Source organism: Melanerpes formicivorus, unplaced genomic scaffold (genome assembly GCF_026170545.1).
Source record: "Melanerpes formicivorus ecotype bairdi unplaced genomic scaffold, bMelFor1.0.p_v2 SCAF_28, whole genome shotgun sequence".
NCBI lineage: Eukaryota > Metazoa > Chordata > Aves > Piciformes > Picidae > Melanerpes > Melanerpes formicivorus.
The window spans coordinates 5,405,589-5,425,680 of NW_027142380.1; the positions used below are offsets into that span (position 1 = coordinate 5,405,589).

At 44.6% G+C, this 20,092-nt stretch overlaps 1 protein-coding gene across 1 annotated transcript in view; it reads right to left on the bottom strand.

The window, feature by feature from the left end:
* Positions 1 to 5,699: 5,699 nt before the first annotated feature.
* The window catches only part of SUCLG2 (succinate-CoA ligase GDP-forming subunit beta), a 152,052-nt gene continuing 137,659 nt past the window's right edge, over positions 5,700 to 20,092 (bottom strand). The window contains exons 10-11 of the mRNA XM_068154320.1: positions 18,617 to 18,737; positions 5,700 to 7,684 (exon numbers count right to left, since the gene is read on the bottom strand). Of these exons, the coding sequence (XP_068010421.1) occupies positions 7,569 to 7,684; positions 18,617 to 18,737 (237 nt within the window). The 3' untranslated portion in view covers positions 5,700 to 7,568. The remainder of the gene's footprint in view (positions 7,685 to 18,616; positions 18,738 to 20,092) is intronic.

Sequence of the window (20,092 nt, forward strand, 5' to 3'; positions counted from 1 at the left end):
ACCTACCAACCCAAACCCAGTCCTGTGGGCTCCTCCCAGTTTTTTTTGCTGTCATCCTGTCCATGAAAGCCACTTTGTACTTAGGTAAGCAGAATGTGGAAGAGGTAGCTCACTGGAAGCAGCCTGCGTCTATCCACACACCAGAACAGAGGTGAGTCCTGTCACCAGCCTGACACTGTGGTCCAGGATACAGAGAAAACCTTTTCTCTCTGGAGTGTTCCAGCTCCTATGGAAACAAATGTCCCCAAAACACAGGGAATATCAGATTCTATACAAGGTTCTACTGTCACTGTCCCTACACCACTCAGCACCCACTGGCATGGGCAGAATAGGGAGAGGCAAAGGTCCAATTCCACATCTGCACTAAAAATCCATTTGCAGTCTGCAGGAGGGGAGCTACCAAGTCTTGGTTAAGTCAAATCTTACCTCATAGCAGTTTTCTCTGAGGCATAACAAGCAACAATCCGTGTATACTTTTATTTTTAATCTTTAGCAGATACTTTATAAGGCTGAACAAAGACACAGATGTGTTCAGGATTCTACCAAGGGTACATCTGTCTCCAGATGAAAGGATCCTGACATCAAACTGACTGCAGCTGGGCTGGAATAAGTTTGAAATCACGGCGATCAACACAAGTTTTGCACCAAAGTACAAATACACATTCCCTGATTTCCTCTGGGTGACACACAAATCCTGTTACTCTACTTATGAATGGGCCTCATTAACTAGGAAAAAAAATGGTTGGTGCAACCTGTTCCCTTTTAAATTAAACATATTAAAGTTGATAGATACCCCTAATTCTCTGCTCAGCCTTTTATGCATTGCAGTAACACTGCTCCCATTGTTAGGCAAAGTCTTGAGTTTGCATAATCTGCTTTTCATTTCCCTGGCAGCTGCAGATCATTCTTGGCGACTAAATTAAAAACTGTTTCTTTCAAGAATCTACCAGATCTGTCCTGTTTTTTCTCCCAGTACCTATGAGTCAGGAAACAAATATGAAAACAAAACCTTACCAACAAGCATTAAATCCTGTCAGATCAGGCTGGAAGGTCACCTCATCCAGTCCTCTGTCCCGAGGCACAAATCAACTCTTCTTTAAGCCACTCCTGACAGATGCTAATCTAACTCTAAAAAGCACCTATTGATGATTTCACAGCCTGTTCCTTGGCTTACCTCGTGGCTACAAGTCTGACCTAAATGTCAAAGCTTCTCACTGCTTGTCCTGTCCACACTGGATTTGAAGAAGCCTATTTCTCCTTGAGGAAGAGTATTTCTTCTCTTTGAGGCAGCCCTTTACCTGTGTGCCAAGCTTTCCCTGCTTTTCACTCCTCTTACGAACATGCCTGTCTACACCTCTTCTGAAACACCATTTCAGAGCCCAGCACTCCTGAACAGGAAGGTCAAACTGTTCCACAGCCCATATCTGCTCCTGAATTTCTTCCTGTTGTACATAAGTGAGTGAAGGATAGAGGAGGACAAACTCAGCCTGTCAGGACAGCAACAGAAGAGGCATAGAGAGGATTGCTAGAACAGCTTTTTGTGTTGTCATGCCCCAGCTGCAACCAGCTGCTGATGCCTGCTGGTAGCATGGTGTTAGGCTGGTGCTGTCAGATGAGCTGACCAGAGAAGAAGCAGGTCCCAGGTAGGTAGCTGGATGCTCACCCCACTCCTCCAGCTCCAGACCACCCAGACAACCATGCAAAGCTAGCCAAACCCAGAACTGCAGACTCTGCCAGTTTTGAGGACAACAGTGTACACAGCGTAGAAGCACACGGAGTGTGAGCTGGGTGGGCGGAAAAGATAATAAAAAGCATTTTTATAAATATATTAACAATAAGAAGAAGGGCAGGAAGAACCTGAACTCCCTAGTGGACCTGGAGGGGAACACAGTTACTGAGGATGAGGATAAAGCTGAGGTCCTGAATACCTTCTTTGCCTCAATGTTTAACAGCAAGGCAGGAGTTCAGGACGAGTGGCCTCCGGAGCTGGGCGCTGGGGTCGGGGAGCAGTGTAGTGCCCCGGAAATCCATGAGGAGTTAGTTCGGGACCTGCTGAGCCACTTGGACACTCACAAGTCCATGAGGTCGGATGGAATCCATCCTAGGGTGCTGAGAGAGCTGGCGGATGTGCTAGCTAGGACACTCTCCATCATTTTCCTCCAGTCCTGGCTCACCGGTGAGGTCCCAGATGACTGGAAACTGGCCAACGTGGTCCCCATCCACAAGAAGGGTCGGATGGAGGAACCTGGAAACTCCAGGCCAGTCAGCCTGACCTCAGTGCCAGGGAAAGTGATGGAGCAGATTATCCTGGCGGCAATAACTGCGCACCTGAAGGATGGCCAAGGGCTCAGGTCCAGCCAACATGGATTTAGGAAGGGCAGGTCCTGCCTCTCCAACCTGATCTCCTTCTATGATCAGGTGACCCGTCTGGTGGATGTGGGGAGGCCTGTGGATGTGGTCTACCTAGACTTCAGCAAGGCCTTTGACACCGTCCCCCACAGCAAACTGCTGGCTAAGCTGTCAGCTCGTGGCTTGGACCATTACACTCTGTGCTGGGTTAGGAACTGGCTGGAGGGCTGGGCCCAGAGAGTGGTGGTGAATGGTGCCACATCCAGCTGGAGGCCAGTCACCAGTGGTGTCCCCCAGGGATCAGTGCTGGGCCCTGTCCTCTTCAACATATTCATCGATGATCTGGATGAGGGGGTCGAGTCAGTCATCAGCAAGTTTGCAGATGACACCAAGTTAGGGGCAGATGTTAGTCAGTTAGAGGGTAGAAAGGCTCTGCAGAGGGACCTCGACCGACTGGACAGATGGGCAGAGTACAATGGGATGGCATTCAACAAGTCCAAGTGCCGAGTGCTGCACTTTGGCTACGGCAATCCCATGCAGAGCTACAGGCTGGGGTCGGAGTGGCTGGAGAGCTCCCAGACAGAGAGGGACCTGGGTGTGCTGATCGACAGCCACCTGAATATGAGCCAGCAGTGTGCCCAGGTGGCCAGGAGGGCCAATGGCATCCTGGCCTGCATTAAGAATAGTGTGGCCAGCAGGAGCAGGGAGGTCATAGTGCCCCTGTACTCTGCTTTGGTTAGGCCGCACCTTGAGTCCTGTGTCCAGTTCTGGGCCCCTCAGTTTAAGGACATCAAAACACTTGAACGTGTCCAGAGAAGGGCAACAAGGCTGAGGAGAGGCCTTGAACACAAGCCCTATGAGGAGAGGCTGAGGGAGCTGGGATTGTTTAGCCTGGAGAAGAGGAGGCTCAGGGGTGACCTCATTGCCCTCTACAACTACCTGAAAGGTGGTTGTAGCCAGGAGGGGGTTGGTCTCTTCTCCCAGGCAACCAGCACCAGAACAAGGGGACACAGTCTCAAGCTGCGCCAGGGGAGGTTTAGACTCGAGGTGAGGAGGAAGTTCTTCACCGAGCGAGTCATTCATCATTGGAACGGGTTGCCCAGGGAGGTGGTTGAGTCATCGACCCTGAAGGCGTTCAAGGGGAGATTGGACGTGGCACTTGGTGCCATGGTCTAGGCATGGGGTCTGTGTTGATAGGTTGGACTCGATGATCCTCGAGGTCCTTTCCAACCTAAGTGATACTGTGATACTGTGATACTGTGAAGTGGGGGAAACCCCATAAATTTAGTAGAGGAACAGGAAAGACTTTGAGATGATAAAGGAAAATGGTGTGCTTTGCCCCCCTTACCCCTTGCTAGAGCTGCCTATGACATCAAAAGAAACTCAATTTTCTGAAAGGGAGCAAAACCAAAACCAAAGCACAAAATCTCACAACTGGCTCACATGCTTGCAGCAGCATCTACTTACAGCATTTTACACATCATATAATAAAGCACCAAGCTTAGGAGGGGTTTGGATTTCTGCAACTCAGTTGACAGCTATTATGATAGAACATGGCTTTGCCAGCACATAGCCTTCTGCACACAGACTTCCCAGCTCTCCTTGCCCAGCAAAGCTGCTCAAACCTGTGCTTCAGGCCACTCTTAGAACACTCAGCTCGTACTGTGCTCAGCTCTCAGCATAGGGCAACCGCTCAGGCCAGCCTAACATGTAATAACCAGAGATTATTGTAGGTGACCATCTGAAATCCACCCTGATCACCAGGCAGATCTCACCTTGGAGGGCAAGGTGAATGCCACAGCTCTTGAGTGGGGAAGCAGACTGCACTGCAAAGGGACAGCCTTGCTCAGGATCTCATCTGGTGACTGATTTGCACTGACGTGCTGTTCCAATCACACCAGTCATGCATGATACCAGCTGCTTTTCCGGATGGAGGGAGGAACAGGGCCTGACAAATAGGATGCTAAAAGCACATCAAGGACATTACTCCACAACTCCCAGCTGTTAAGACTTTTGCTGTAAGAATGTAAAGGTATCTTGTTGAAGTAACACAGTGTTAGCATTACCAGCTTCCTCCTGCTTTACTTTCCAAGTGCCCAATCCTACAGAGCTTTACTAATACAGGCTGAAATGTCAAGATTTACAGGGTAACTAAAACCCAGCTATAACTTTCACAGAGAGGATTAACTGCAGTTTACCCACTGCTTGCACTGCTGTTCGCTTTCTATGGGAGGGGCTGTTCTCACAGATGTGCCTTTTGGGTTTAAGCTACAAAAAGCTGGGCAGCAGAGCTTGCATCCAGCCTTGCTGAGGTGAGCAATCAGGTAGACAGTTGCCCAGGACAGCAAGAATAGGATAGGATAGGATAGGATAGGATAGGATAGGATAGGATAGGATAGGATAGGATAGGATAGGATAGGATAGGATAGAATAGAATAGAAATGGAATCAATCAGGTTGGAAAAGATCTTTGAGATCATCTTGTCCAACCTACCACCCAACACCATCTAATCAACTAAACCATGACACCAAATGCCCCATCCAGTCTGTTCTTAAACACCTCCAGTGATGCTGACTCCACCACCTCCCTGGGCAGCCCATTCCAACGGCCAGTCACTCTTTTTGTGAAGAACATCTTCCTAATATCCACCTTAAACCTCCCCTGGCACCTGACCCCCACCTGGCTACCACCTCCCTTCAGGTAGATGGAATAAGGTCTCCCCTGAGCCTCCTCTTCTCCAGGCTAAGCAGCCCCACCTTAAACCCAGCTCTTGCCAGGTTGTGACTCTGCATGCCTGGGCAAAGACAAAAGCATTCCTTCTTGCACTGCATTTACTTGCAATGTACAAAACTCAAAGGAAATGTAGCTAAAACACCTTTCCAAGGGAGACTAAAATTACTTGCACATTTCCATACAGAAAGCAATGACCCATGCAAATAAAACCAGACCAGTCCACAAGGCCACATCGAGCAAGCTGGACACAGATGGAGTCTCTGGTTAGAAAGTGTGAGCAGTGCAAGTGGAATGGAAACCCAGAGCTTTCAAAATTATCCATGTAACATCTGAAGCTTAAAAGTTCTACTGTTCTAGCCTGTACATGGCTTAAGAGGGGTAAGACTTGTATGTATGATTAGCCTATGTATAAGAAAAGATATACCTAGAGATAAAAAGTTCCTTTTTTATCTACAAAAGATGTGTCTAGAGGAGCACACCAGTACTACCCATTTGAAATTGCAATTTCTGTGCATTTGAGTACACCCACCTCTAACAAAATGCTGGATGGAGAAGCACAGCAACACCCCAGGCAAATTAAACAGCTTTCTACCTTACAGAAGAGACAAAGTCACTAAAAGTGTTCATTTTCACATTTACTTGACAAAAGGGTGTACAGTGTAAATCTTTGTGGAACGATAATCATACACACAAAGAATGGACGGTTTCGGGCCCAGAAGTTGGATAACACAGCGTGTGACAACATTGCACAAATGATTCTTCCACAGAATGCTTCCATTTCCAGTATTAAAAGACAGAAAACAGTGTGACTTCTTTTACTTATTGTAGTGAGGTAAATGTTTCTTCTTTCAAAGCAGCGTGTCTCTATGCACCTTCACACCAACTGCTCAGGTTACCCTTCTCTCTTTCACTCAGTCAATAAGCACATATTTATTGCTCTCCAATACAATACAATGGTCATACATTATTTTTTTTCCCCACCCTTGAGCAAGATGTAGAGAAAGGAATGGTGAAGAAAAAGCCTACAGTAATTGATGAGAGCAGCCTATCTATCCTAATGTGTCAACAGCCAGAGATTAGTGCAGATAATTTGCTTTGCATGTAGCACTTTTCAATGGCAATGTCAAGAAAAAAAAATTAACATTTTTCCTAAGAAGAACATGGTATTGATTAGAGCTGCTCAAAAATCACAGTCAAGAATTTCTTAGACAAATGTTTACCTCACTGCCCAGTTAAAAGAGAGGATCATAACAGCCACTCATTTGTTCGCTGTTCAAATCTACTGATGATTTTCACCACGTAATTCCTGGGCTGAGTGAGATTTGTACCGGGCTCTTTAGTTACACAAGCCATTTGGTATTGTCTTCTGTTCCCTGGAGGAATGCTTTGTGTAATTAACAGCTTGAATTCTGACTGTTACAAAAGGTTCCATAATCAAAATACAGCACAGCCAATAGCTGAGCAGTGAATTGTGCATTTTTGTTCTTTCGTGAACTATGATGTCCGAGAAATCAAAGACTTCTGAAATGGAGAAGTCCCGTTTGTCTTTTATTCCAAATAAACCAGAAATGGCTTTTGGGAGTTAAATCAGTTGAGGAATATTCCATGTTCCTGACTGAAAACTGCTTCAGGTTCTTCTCATCTTATTTTAAAGCCTCACAGTAGTGACATACCCCTGAAAGAGGTTATTTTAAAGAGCTAGCTGCCATTTTCTTCCTGGAAGGGACATCCTCCTAAAGCTCTCTCTCTGGCACTGCTACACCCTCAAATGCTGCACCTCATTTCCTGAAGGTAGTAAATAAAATGAATCACATTTTGTCAACTTATAGGCACAGTGCAAGAATGGAAGGTCCTTTCACTACCACAGTCCCTTTTCTGATTGTGAGGTATACTTTGGCATCAAAGAAAATCATCTTAAGGCAAAATGTGTGATTTCTAATTAAAAAAAAAAGAAAAGAAAATAGACATCATTCATTCATTTGAATAAAAATAGATACTCTAAGCACTTTTTTTTTTTACATTATTGCAAAAGTCCATTACAAATATAACTCATTATTAGTTTGCTGACTCTTTACAATATACAAAAAGAGCAGAAAAGAAAACAGTGTGAACCAGGTGACCTACATGCCTTTGATTGAAGAATGATCCTGTGGAGAGGAGTCAGTTATTAATTATTGTATCATATCATGAATTTAACAGTGACAGCTTCAGAAGGAAAGCAGAAAAAAAGAGCTTTATCAAGTGAAATTACTTGTTACTAATTCTGGGTAACAAAATTAAGTGAAGACATACAAAACTCATCAAGAATGCAGCTGTAAAAATGGCTGAAGCCTAGCTTGCAAGCCTCCAGTTTGCCATCCGTCTCAACTAAGTCCACCAACACTGATGACTGCTCAGAAAAACTCCTCTAAGCCTCTCTGCAAAACAGCAATGGGAATGACATCTTGTGAAGCACACAGTTTCCAGGAGAATAATCTTCCAAGCTGCTATTTTTTGGCCACGCTAGCCACTGCCTTCTTTGCTGCATCCTCAAGGTCATGTGCAGATGTGATGGGGAGTCCACTTTCCCTCAGAATGCGCTGGGCTTCTTGAACGTTTGTTCCTAAAAAAGAACACTGACTATAATTACTAATTAATATTAATGAATAAACCAGCATCTTCTATTAAATCTCTATCAAAGTAGGTAATGCTTCAAACCACACATCAGCTCAGTTTAGTGACAGATTCGGTGAGTGGTTTAGACCGAGCTGAGAGGGACTCTTAATTTCAGTGATGATTTTGACAGACAGTGCAATCTGATAACAGCAGTGGCATCCACAGGAGGGGCTTTGTGAAGATTAGAGGGTCAATCCAACATCCACCAGAGTCAGTAGGGACATCCAGTAAGAGCAGTGGTTAATGGACCATGCATCAGGCCTTTAAGACAGTAAGTAACAGACCACGTATCAGGCCTTGAAGACACTCAGGATTTAAAGCATTTATTAGCAACCATCGGCTATGGCTATCAGCTGCCAGTGAATCAACAGTAACTAAAATTCCCCTGTGTTTACCACAAGATGCAAAATGGACTACTGAAAGACAAAGATTTGGGTAATCCTGAAAGTCTAAGTGCTTCTCAGATGCTCTTGAATAAGCCTTTTTGCATTCCTGCTAAAAAGGGTGAGCAGAGATCTCTGAAGCCTTCAGCACGATACTGTTCCTTCCTCTGCTGCTGCACTAAATTACCCCACCTTGAAGCAGACTGTACAGCTGTACAGTACAAGTGCTCCCATTCTGCTCAGATTTAGTCAATAGACTACATGCACAGCAAAAGGGAACTCTAAATTTGAAAAGCTATTTCAGGAAAGCACATTTTCCCCATTGTCCACGTGGGTATAAAAGCCAAGGGCATCACCTTCCCATCTACTCTAGCTCATTCTTTACTGAAAACAAACAGGAAAACTCCACTCTCCAGTGCTTTCTCCAGAAAACCCAAGTGACAGCTTTGATCATTGATATGCTCTGCACCACAGAAAAACCTGAGAGTCAGATATTGTGCTGAGGAAGCGGGATCAACACTGCAGGACCACACACTAGCCACAAGCACAAGAGCCAGAGCTGATCCTTTCCAGGATCGTTTCTACCCCTGCCCTTCATGTCAAGTTCTTTGTTCATTTGCCATTGTCAAAATGCTTAATTACTTTGTAATTCCTAGACCTAGCAAAATGAATGTTAATTATATTTGGAGCTACTTCACTAATTATATCCTTAATTATTAACCAAGCAAGGAGCATACTCTTCACTGTGCACCTTCCAAAACATACATTTTAAAAGGTGAGTTTGGGGGTTTTTAAAGGAGACTTAATAAAACATCTGCAAGTGTACCACACAAGCAGAGAAATTCAAAAGCCTGTTTCATCAGTGTGCTCAAATGAGGATTCCCACTCTCAACACTGAATGAGACCAAAGACATCTCTGTCTCAGCAGGGAACCCCATCTGCTCGCTTTTTGAAAGCCCTTGCAGAACAGGCCATGCTTCCCACCAACACGCACAGGACACACTCTTGGACTTGGGTAGGAAGGTCAAAGACATTTGAAATCTCTGACAGAAGGGCATTTGGTTGCATAGTTACATCCAGAACTGCACAGGATTTTTCCTACAGAAAAAAAATCATATGGGCAAAAAGGAGCATAATAATTGATTATGTTTTTTTTCAACCACCCTATATAATGTGCTATGGAAGCTTCTGGGTGCCAACATAGAACTGTACAGGGAAGTCAAGACAGCATTATGAAGGTTCTCTTTGTTAAACAACTCACATTTGCGTAGTGATTCCTATCAAGTCTTGAAAGTTTTAATCATTATTTAGAGACAAGTGTGATAAACATTTAAAGCAGTCAAGATTGTACTGATCTTCAAAAGGATTCCACAAGCAAAGTGTTTTGAGAAGAAAAAGAAACAACAAAACCAACCAATCAACCAAAAAACCACTAAAAATACCCCCCAAAATAAAAAGAAACCAAACCAAACCCAACCCTCCCCCTCCCCCCAAAAAAAACAACCAAACAAAAAAGCAAGCAACCAAAAAAAGTCCAACACAACCCAAAACAGAAAGAGGGAAATTATCTGGGCATTATTTTGGCCACCTGTGTCCAGGTGGCCAAGAAAGCCAGTGGAATCCTAGCTTGTGTTAGAAGCACCGTGGCCAGCAGGAACAGGGAGGTGATCATGCCCCTGTACTCAGCACTGGTGAGGCCACACTTCAAGTGTCGCGTTCAGTACTGGGCCACTCACTATAGGAAGGGAATTGAGATGCTGGAGTGTGTCCAGAGAAGGGCAACAAGGCTGGTGAAGGGCCTGGAGCACATGGACTATGAGGAGCATCTGGGGCAGTTGGGTTCGCTCCACCTACAGAAGAGAGGGCTGAAGGGAGACCTTATTACTCTCTACAACTACCTGAAACAAGGTTGGAGAGAGGAGGAGGTCAGCTGCTTCTTGTAGGTGACATTCCAAGTTGCAGCAGGGGAGGTTCAGGCTGTATATTAGGAAGTATTTCTTTACTGAAAGGGTTCTCAAGCACTGGAATGGTCTGCCCAGGGCAGTACTGGAGCCACCATCCCTGGAGGTATCACACAGTATCACTAAGGTTGGAAGAGGCCTCAAAGATCGAGTCCAACCTGTCACCACAGACCTCATGACTAGACCATGGCACCAAGTGCCACGTCCAATCCCCTCTTGAACACCTCCAGGGATGGGGACTCCACCACCTCCCTGGGCAGCACATTCCAATGACGAATGACTCTCTCGGTGAAGAACTTTCTCCTCACCTCAAGCCTAAACCTCCCCTGGCCAGCTTGAGACTGTGTCCTCTTGTTCTGTTGTTTAAGCAGCGTGTGGACCTGCTGCTTAGGGACATGGTTTAGTGCTGACCCTTCAATGCTGAGTTGAAAGCTGGACTGGATGATCTTCAAAGTCCCTTCTAACCAGATATATTCTGTGAGTCTGTGACTTCTTTCCACAGAGAAAAGTATTATGGCTTGTGACAGCCATGTACTTAAAACTAACTTTTACTCTTCACTAAGTAGCTGATATTAATTTACTAACAGGTCAGAGTGGGAACCATACACTAGACCTATTCTGCACTGCAGTGATTGCTCTACACACCACTTGTCTAACATGCATTACAAAATCAATACAAAACACAGTGCAGCTGAGAGGGGAGGGGGGGAGAGTTTATGCAGACAAATGAAAATATGAAAGCTGAAAAAAAAAGTAATCTTGCTGCAGTCAGAAGGACTGAGGGTACACATTGTATTTCTCAACTAAAATACTATTTTGTAGGCAGGCCATAAAACTAAACATAATTTTTCAGCAAGCATTTCCTTTGCTGTAATTTCATTTCTTTAATGATAGGGTTTTAGCCCATTGTGCTAAGTGTTTTAGATATATGGAAAATGCAGAGATCCTGCTGAAAGCAGAGGTAAGCATTCTAAAATTAAATGTTCAGAAAATGCTGGAAACATTAAGAATCCACCAAGACTATCAACTTATTGCAGCAGACATCAAAACAAACTAATAAATAATCCCAGTACTTTAGCATTAACCTCCTGCCACTGGATGGTGTCAGAGAACTGTAAACAGAATCCCATGCCCAGGCTATCAAAACAATTCTCCCTTAACCTGCACTGCAGCCAGCAGGGAAAGCTCACAGGACTGAAGGCTCCAGGGCTTTTGATGTTACTATTTGGGTTGGTTTATTTGTTTATTGGTTTGTTTGTTTGTGTGTGTGTGTGTGTGTTGTCTGCTTGGTTTGTTTGATTTCCCCCCCACCCCTTTCATTTGGTTTCTTAAACAGGAGTCTATTAAGAGAACAGCTCTCTAGTGAGAAAAAGAACTTTTTCCTTCTGTCAGATATTATTGTCAATGGCACTCCACTGGAAAAGAGGAAGGATCTAATGTTATCAGCATATACCTTCAGTTTTTTTTAATCTAAACATTCTCCTTCTGAAATCTGGGTTCTGAAACAACCTTTCTGCCTGCGTGCATGCAATCTCTCACATTTACACTTCTCTTGCCTTTGAATCCCTCCTATCACTAAGGATGCAAATCTAGTCAAATAAATCTAAAAATCTAATACTAAAACTCCTAGTAATAAATATTCCCTCTAAGCATGTTTCTGTAAACCTCAAGATGACACCTGCACATGTTGTTACACATGAGTCAAGAAGACTGCCCAGGTTGAATGAAATCAAACACCTTCAGTCATACTCCAACAGGATTTTGACAATGATCACTTACTCACCTGCACTGTCAGAAAATCATTAGGAACAGGCTAAATTAGAATCACAGAATGGTCTGGGTTGGAGGGTCATCTAGTCCAACCCCCTCTGTAGTAAGCAAAGGCATCCTCAACTAGATCAGTTTGCCCAGAGCCCTGTTGAGCCTCACCTTGAATATCTCTAGGGATGGGGCCTCAACCGCCTCCCTGGGCAACCTGTTCCAATGTTCCACTACCCTCATGGTAGAGAACGTGTTCCTAACACCCAACCTAAATCTACTCTTCTCTACTTCTGGCCTGCATTAGGAACAGTGTGGCCAGCAGGAGCAGGGAGGTCATTGTGCCCCTGTACTCTGCATTGGTTAGGCCACACCTTGAGTCCTGTGTCCAGTTCTGGGCCCCTCAGTTTAAGAAGGACATTGAGACACTTGAACGTGTCCAGAGAAGGGCAACAAGGCTGGGGAGAGGCCTTGAGCACAAGCTCTACAAGGAGAGGCTGAGGGAGTTGGGATTGTTTAGCCTGGAGAAGAGGCTCAGGGGTGATGTCATTGCCCTCTACAACTATCTCAAGGGAGGTTGTAGACAGGAAGCTCAAGCTGTGCCAGGGGAAGTTTAGGCTTGAGGTGAGGAGAAAGTTCTTCACCGAGAGAGTCATTCGTCATTGGAATGTGCTGCCCAGGGAGGTGGTGGAGTCCCCATCCCTGGAGGTGTTCAAGAGGGGATTGGACGTGGCACTTGGTGCCATGGTCTAGTCATGGGTCTGTGGTGACAGGTTGGACTCGATGATCCTCGAGGTCTCTTCCAACCTTGGCGATACTGTGATACTGTGATATTTTGAAGCCACTGCCCCATGTCCTATCACTACAAGCTTTTCTAAACAGCCTCTCTCCATCCTTCTTGTAGGCCCCCTTCAGGTACTAGTAATCTGATGTAGGGTGAAGGGTTCCTGCCTATGGCAGGGGGTTGGAACTAGATGATCCTTGAGGTCCCTTCCAACCCTAACAATTCTACAATGGCTGGAGAGGATGCAGAATTCTGCAATGCCATTTCTAATTTTCAGGTAAGTAGAATAGAATAGAATAGAATAGAATAGAATAGAATAGAATAGAATAGACCAGACCAGGTTGGAAGAGACCTTTAAGATCATCACGCCCAACCCATCAACCAATCCAACCCACCTAAACAACTAACCCATGGCACCAAGCACCCCATCAAGTCTCCTCCTGAACACCTCCAATGATGGCGACTCCACCACCTCCCCAGGCAGCCCATTCCAATGGAGTAAGGGGAGGAGCCACAGTTGCATACATTTGGAAGACTAACAGAAAATAATAATCTCTTCTATCCAAAACATTCTGTGATGACAAAACATTTTACAACATGCAGAATATCTCAACAATTACTACTGACATGGACACATTGTGACCATGCTCCATCATCAACAGCAATGTCTCAGTGTTGATATGCTACACCAATGAGCAGATTTAAGTGACTCCCCTGACCCCCAGCATGTATCCTGATTGTGTGATTTCTGATAGCCCACAAGTTGGAAACTCAAAGCTTCTCAGGCTTCAGAGGTATTGGAGAATAAGGGACCAGGTTTGAATTCATCACTAGCTAACCTTCAGTCAGCCACATTTGATGTAAGGTTTGGCAGGTGACAAGAGGCACTTAGTGCCATGGTTTAGTTGATTAGATGGTGTTGGGTGATAGGTTGAACTCCATGAGCTCAAAGGTCTTTTCCAACCTGGTTAAATCTGTATTCTGTATTTAATTAATGATCTTTAGCTAGGGAGCCTATGAAGACTTGGTGGCTTACACATGTGGTAGCTATGGGTTCTGCAGTCAAAAATAAATCAACTTTCACTTTCTACTTGTAAGAGGGAATTAAACTCTCTTCTGTCCACTCCATTTGCTCTTTTCTATCTTAAACTTTCCCCCCAAAATATGTTAATCTTTGCCTCATGTTTACATCCTCACTGGGAAAGACACATTTAAATTTGTGCTGAATGTTTAAACTCAGAATGTCTGAAGGGGTTGATATGAGTGAAATGCTAAGTGTGACTTTGCAGTACCCCATTCTTCTCTCTTGGTAGGCAATTTGGGATCCTAAAATCACAAACATACATGCTAACCATGTTTCTGAGCCAGATATACAAGCTGAAGCAAAATTTTACTTGTGTGCAAAAGATTTCTGAATGTATTTGGAAAAAAAACCTGTTAGATTCTGAAGATCACAGAAGGTCAGGAATCACCTGGCTGAAAAATGTAATAGGAAATTTTGGATCCAGACATTTGAATAAAAACCAATTTGCTGCTAGCTGCATTTCAATATATCAACTAGTTCTAGTTCCTCCCAATTCTTCTTGTCCTATGACCAGAGAAGCAGAGAATTCATTTGCTGAAAGACAGAGAAGTGAAATTTCCAGCACAGGAAGGAGATACCTAATTCACAATTCCTTTTTATTCTTTCCTCTTCTCATTTAATTCTCACATAAGTGGGAACCGAGGTTTGGCTTCCATTCAGTGCTCCTAGTTAGTTCTCACAAAATTTAACTGAAGCACATTACACTTTAAGTGGGAAAAAAATTCCTCCATAAACCCAGCAGAAGTTTTCTGCATCTGTAAGAGAGAAAGTTTGGAATATGTTGGTTTCTCCAGTTGCTCATGAGCCTTTTAAACAACAATAATCCTGTGTCTCAGCTGGCGAGTTCTTTACCGATAAGGCAAGTAAATACATGTAATTATAAAGTTACCATTTTCAAAGAGGAGAGTAATCCTTTCTTTATCCACTGGTAAAACAGCTTGTAATTATTATACAACTGAGAACAAAGATTTGTCCACAGAATCCTGCTAAATCAAGACAGATTTGACTGATTAAAACTCTAGTCATCGGGACATTTGTAATACAGTGCATGCGGGCAAAGAGTCTTTAAAGTGCAGGTCACAAAGCTGTTAGATTTCTGGGAATAATCATGAACCTTCTGTTGGGTAAAATATTCCAAATGGAAATAAATTAAAAAAAAAATAGTACTTAGCCCTTTTCTCTTTTAGAAGTGTAAAAAATTATCAGTGTATTTGAAAAGTCTCAGGTAGCCCTTATTACTTCCACAGCACCCATTATTAATCCCAAATTCTTACAGGTTTAGGCAACCCAGAGTGAGTTCCAAGCAGAACAATGAAAACTAACAAAGATCCAGGGGAATTAATTTCTGACGTTAAGATTAAACAAATAAATATCTATATGGATATAGGTATATACACACTCATCACAGTATCACAGTATCACAGTATCACTTAGGTTGGAAAGGACCTCGAGGATCATCGAGTCCAACCTATCAACACAGACCCCATGACTAGACCATGGCACCAAGTGCCACGTCCAATCTCCTCTTGAACACCTCCAGGGTTGATGACTCAACCACCTCCCTGGGCAACCCATTCCAATGCCGAATGACTCGCTCGGTGAAGAACTTCCTCCTCACCTCGAGTCTAAACCTCCCCTGGCGCAGCTTGAGACTGTGTCCCCTTGTTCTGGTGCTGGTTACCTGGGAGAAGAGGCCAACCCCTTCTTAGCTACAACCAACCTTCAGCTAGTTGTAGAGGGCAATGAGGTCACCCCTGAGCCTCCTCTTCTCCAGGCTAAACAATCCCAGCTCCCTCAGCCTCTCCTCATAGGGCTTGTGTTCAAGGCCTCTCCCCAGCCTTGTTGCCCTTCTCTGGACACGTTCAAGTGTTTCAATGTCCTTCTTAAACTGAGGGGCCCAGAACTGGACACAGTACTCAAGGTGCGGCCTAACCAGAGCAGAGTACAGGGGCACAATGACCTCCCTGCTCCTGCTGGCCACACTATTCCTAATGCAGGCCAGGATGCTATTGGCCCTCCTGGCCACCTGGGCACACTGCTGCCTCATATTCAGGTGGCTGTCGATCAGCACACCCAGGTCCCTCTCTGTTTGGGAGCTCTCAGCCACTCCGACCCCAGCCTGTAGCTCTGCATGGGATTGCCGTAGCCAAAGTGCAGCACTCGGCACTTGGACTTGTTGAATGCCATCCCATTGGACTCTGCCCATCTGTCCAGTCGGTCGAGGTCCCTCTGCAGAGCCTTTCCACCCTCTAACTGACTAACATCTGCCCCTAACTTTGTGTCATCTGCAAACTTGCTGATGACTGACTCTACCCCTTCATCCAGATCATCAACGAATATGTTGAAGAGGACAGGGCCCAGCACTGATCCCTGGGGGACACCACTGGTGCCTGGCCGCCAGCTGGATGTGGCACCGTTCACTACCACTCTCTGTGCCCGGCCCTCCAGCCAGTTCCTAACCCAGCACAGAGTGTAATGGTCCAATCCACAGGCTGACAGCTTAGCCAGCAGTCTGCTGTGGGGGACGGTGTCAAAGGCCTTGCTGAAGTCCAGGTAGACCACATCCACAGGCCTCCCCACATCCACCAGGCGGGTCACCTGATCATAGAAGGAGATCAGGTTGGAGAGGCAGGACCTGCCCTTCCTGAATCCATGTTGGCTGGACCTGAGCCCTTGGCCATCCTTCAGGTGCGCAGTTATTGCCGCCAGGATAATCTGCTCCATCACTTTCCCTGGCACTGAGGTCAGGCTGACCGGCCTGGAGTTTCCAGGTTCCTCCATCCGACCCTTCTTGTGGATGGGGACCACGTTGGCCAGTTTCCAGTCATCTGGGACCTCACCTGTGAGCCAGGACTGGAGGAAAATGATGGAGAGTGGCCTAGCTAGCACATCTGCCAGCTCTCTCAGCACCCTATGTAAGTGTGTGTGTGTGTGTGTGTGTGTGTGTGTATATATATATATAATCTGTATATTGCTTGGGTGATAAAGAAGGCAGAGAAAGCTGAAGTTACAAGCTAACAGTTTCCATGTACAACATAGGCTGTAAACATACAGTCGCAGAATGGTTTGGGTTGGAAGTGACCTCTAAAGATCATCTAGTCCAAGCCTCTGGAGTGAGCAAGCACATCAGCTAGACCATGTATCACAGAATTGTATCATCCAGTTCCAATCCCTCTGCCATGGGCAGGGACACTTCATACTAGATCAGGTTGCCCTGAGCCACATCCAGCCTATCCTTAAAAGCCTCTAGGGATGAGAATTGCAGGACCTAGCTGGGCAACCTGTTCCAGAGTCTCACCACCCTTATGGAGAAGAACTTCTTCCTGATGTCTAATTTAAATCTCCCCTCCTCTAGCTTGGATCCATTCCCCCCAGTTCTATCATGAACCGACACTTTAGGGTCCCTCCCCAGCTTTCTTGTAGTCCCCTTCAGATACTGAAAGGCCACAATCAGTTCTCCTCAGAGCCTTCTCTTCTCCAAAAGGAACAACCTCAACTCTCTCAGCCTGTCCCCAGAGGAGAGGTGCTCCAGCCCTCTGATCATTCTCTGTGTTTAGGGCAACTGAATGACAGAAGGAATTAAAAAACTTTTGAGAGAAGTATTAAGCAAAAGTGAGAGTTGTCCATAATATTCTGGGAGACAGCTTCACAGAATCAACCAGGTTGGAAGAGACCTCCAAGATCATCAAATGCAACTGATCACCCTACCCTAACTAATCAACTAGACCATGGCACTAAATGCCTCATCCACTCCTTCACAGAAAGAGTGATTGGCCATTGGAATGTGCTGCCTGGGAAGATGGTGGAGTCATCATCAATGGAGGTGTTTAGGAAGAGACTGGATGGGGTGCTTGGTGCCATGGTTTAGTTGATTAGATGGTGTTGGATGATAGGTTGGACTCGATGATCTCAAAGGTCTCTTCCAACCTGGTCTATCCTATCCTATCCTATCCTATCCTATCCTATCCTATCCTATCCTATCCTATCCTATCCTATCCTATCCTATCCTATCCTATCCTATCCTATCCTATCCTATCCTATCCTATCCTATCCTATCCTATCCTATCCTATCCTATCCTATCCTATCCTATCCTATCCTATCTTAACATGAATGTTGATGGTTTTGAGGAACAGGCCTTAAAAAACCCCAAACCAACAAACAAACCAAAAACATGTTAAGTTTACTTGTGCTGGCATCAGCCAAGGCACTTTTCCATTCTATGGCAGAAGAAGAATCTCCCTTCTTCAGAGTTCTTGGAAATGAGAGACAGAACTCCATACCCAATGCTATTATATTAGAGCAATTAACTGTCAAGGAGTTCTCTTCCTTACCTCTCTGCTAGTGTTTTTGTTTCCACTTTAACGATGCTGGAAGCACTAAAAGCCATAATATAATTCCCTACCGTTACCAAATCTTCTGTTTTTTTTAATTGGACTGGGAATTTGGGCAGAGGAGCACACTGCAGTAACCTCTCACAAACACTGTTTCCAACAACTTTCTTTTAATTATGGTACTGGAGTAAATTTAAGCAAAACTGCATGTCGCTGCAGGTTTAGCAATAATGGAACTGAGCCCAGGAAAAAACCAAAAGAATTTGAAAAAGAAATACCTTCCAGCAAACAGAAACTGGCATCAAAATAATTTCTGTTTGCATTGCACATCTCACAAGGAAAATCATAATGCTCTCATTGCAAAATTTCATTGCTTCAAGTAACACCAGGGACCAGAAATCAAGAAGTAAGTAGGGAAAGAGTTTACTGACTTCGGGTCATGCTAGGAGAGGAAAGTAGGTGAAGAACTCAGCATGCTCTCATTGTGTGGGACTCATCTGTTCAGAGGTGGAAGAAAGCCATAGTGGGTTACTGTGCCCCTGAGAGATGTTTTTTGTGTGAAACCATCACCACTCACCTTCCAGTCTGACCACCAGCGGCACTTTCAGCTCGAGCTCTCGGCAGGCTTTGGTGATACCATTGGCTATGATGGCACAGTTCACGATCCCACCAAATATGTTCACAAGTATTGCTTCAACCTGTAGGAAAGAAACAAAGGAGGTAGGTGGGGGGGATTGTTTGTATTTTGTCTTGGCTTTGTTTTTTAAATAAACACAGGTGAAAGCTCCAAACCAGGGCACAAAGTCCTCTCTGTCAGGCAGGTTCTCACTGAGCTCTCTGTGATCAGAGAATCTGATTCCAAGTCTATTGCTTCTGTAGTGTGCAGCCATGGTAAACTCCCTTAGACTAAACTGGAGTCGTAATTATTGTCATAAACACATCATTACACAGAAAAGGGGATTTTCTACTGATAAGTATAATGAGATGAAGCTATATTTTTGATTAAAAAAAGCAGTATTGCACAATCGTCAGAGGTGGGAGCTCAGAAAAGACAAGTGTATGAGTGTGTGGATGCATATGCAATGAAATATTCACGTGGACACTTCACAAAACAATCTGGATATGCACTCCATCATAAGCAGTGCAGAGGAAAAAGGTAATATACTTGCCCTGACTTGATAAAGAGGAGTAAAAATCCCTTGTAATTAACAAGGAGAGGCATGTGATGAAGAGCATTCATTACCACAGATTAACTGATAACCTCAAAAACCTGATGTTCATTGGTTTCTGGAAACAGAAAGTCCTGTACCCAATTCACAATTCAAGTACACTTCACAACATAAAAAGCATTAATATATAGAAGATACTAATAAGTGGTTTGTTTTTTTTCACTTGGTAAGGCAGGATAACATAGACCCCAAGTTCATACACCAGGCTTCCTACCATGGCTTATTCAGCTGAGAGGGGCACCATACACTTGCAGCTATGCTGCTTCTCATTCCACAGGGGGCTACAGAATCCACAACATTCAGGGTACCCAGTGATAAGCTTCACTGAGTGTCACAAACAAGCTTTGCCAGGATCACCTTAGCTCGAAAGACAACAAGATAAAGAGGGGATTAGGTCTGATGGAATGAAATATCACTGGATTTCACTTGTGCAAGATGTCAACCACAATTATGCTTAACTCATTGCACAAGATGAACAGATCCACTTTGCCCACCTCCAGGTAGCCAGACTCATGCCAGCACCAAGGAAATTCCCTGCAGTCATGCACATTTATAGCTCTGCACAATCAGGTTTAATATTCCTCTGCAGACAAAACGTGACAATTAACTCCTGTGATGTGCAGTCACACACACGGATTGAAAGCTCACCGCTGTTAGTAACACGCTTGTCCACAATGCAGCAAGAAAACAGGGGTAAAAAAAGTCTCAACAAATACTCTTCTTCCCATAAGAAATCATCTCACTCCCCCAAGCAGTGTCCTGGACTGCAAAAATATCACTTAGCAGAAGCACATGCAGTTCTCACACTGAAGTATTGATATCCA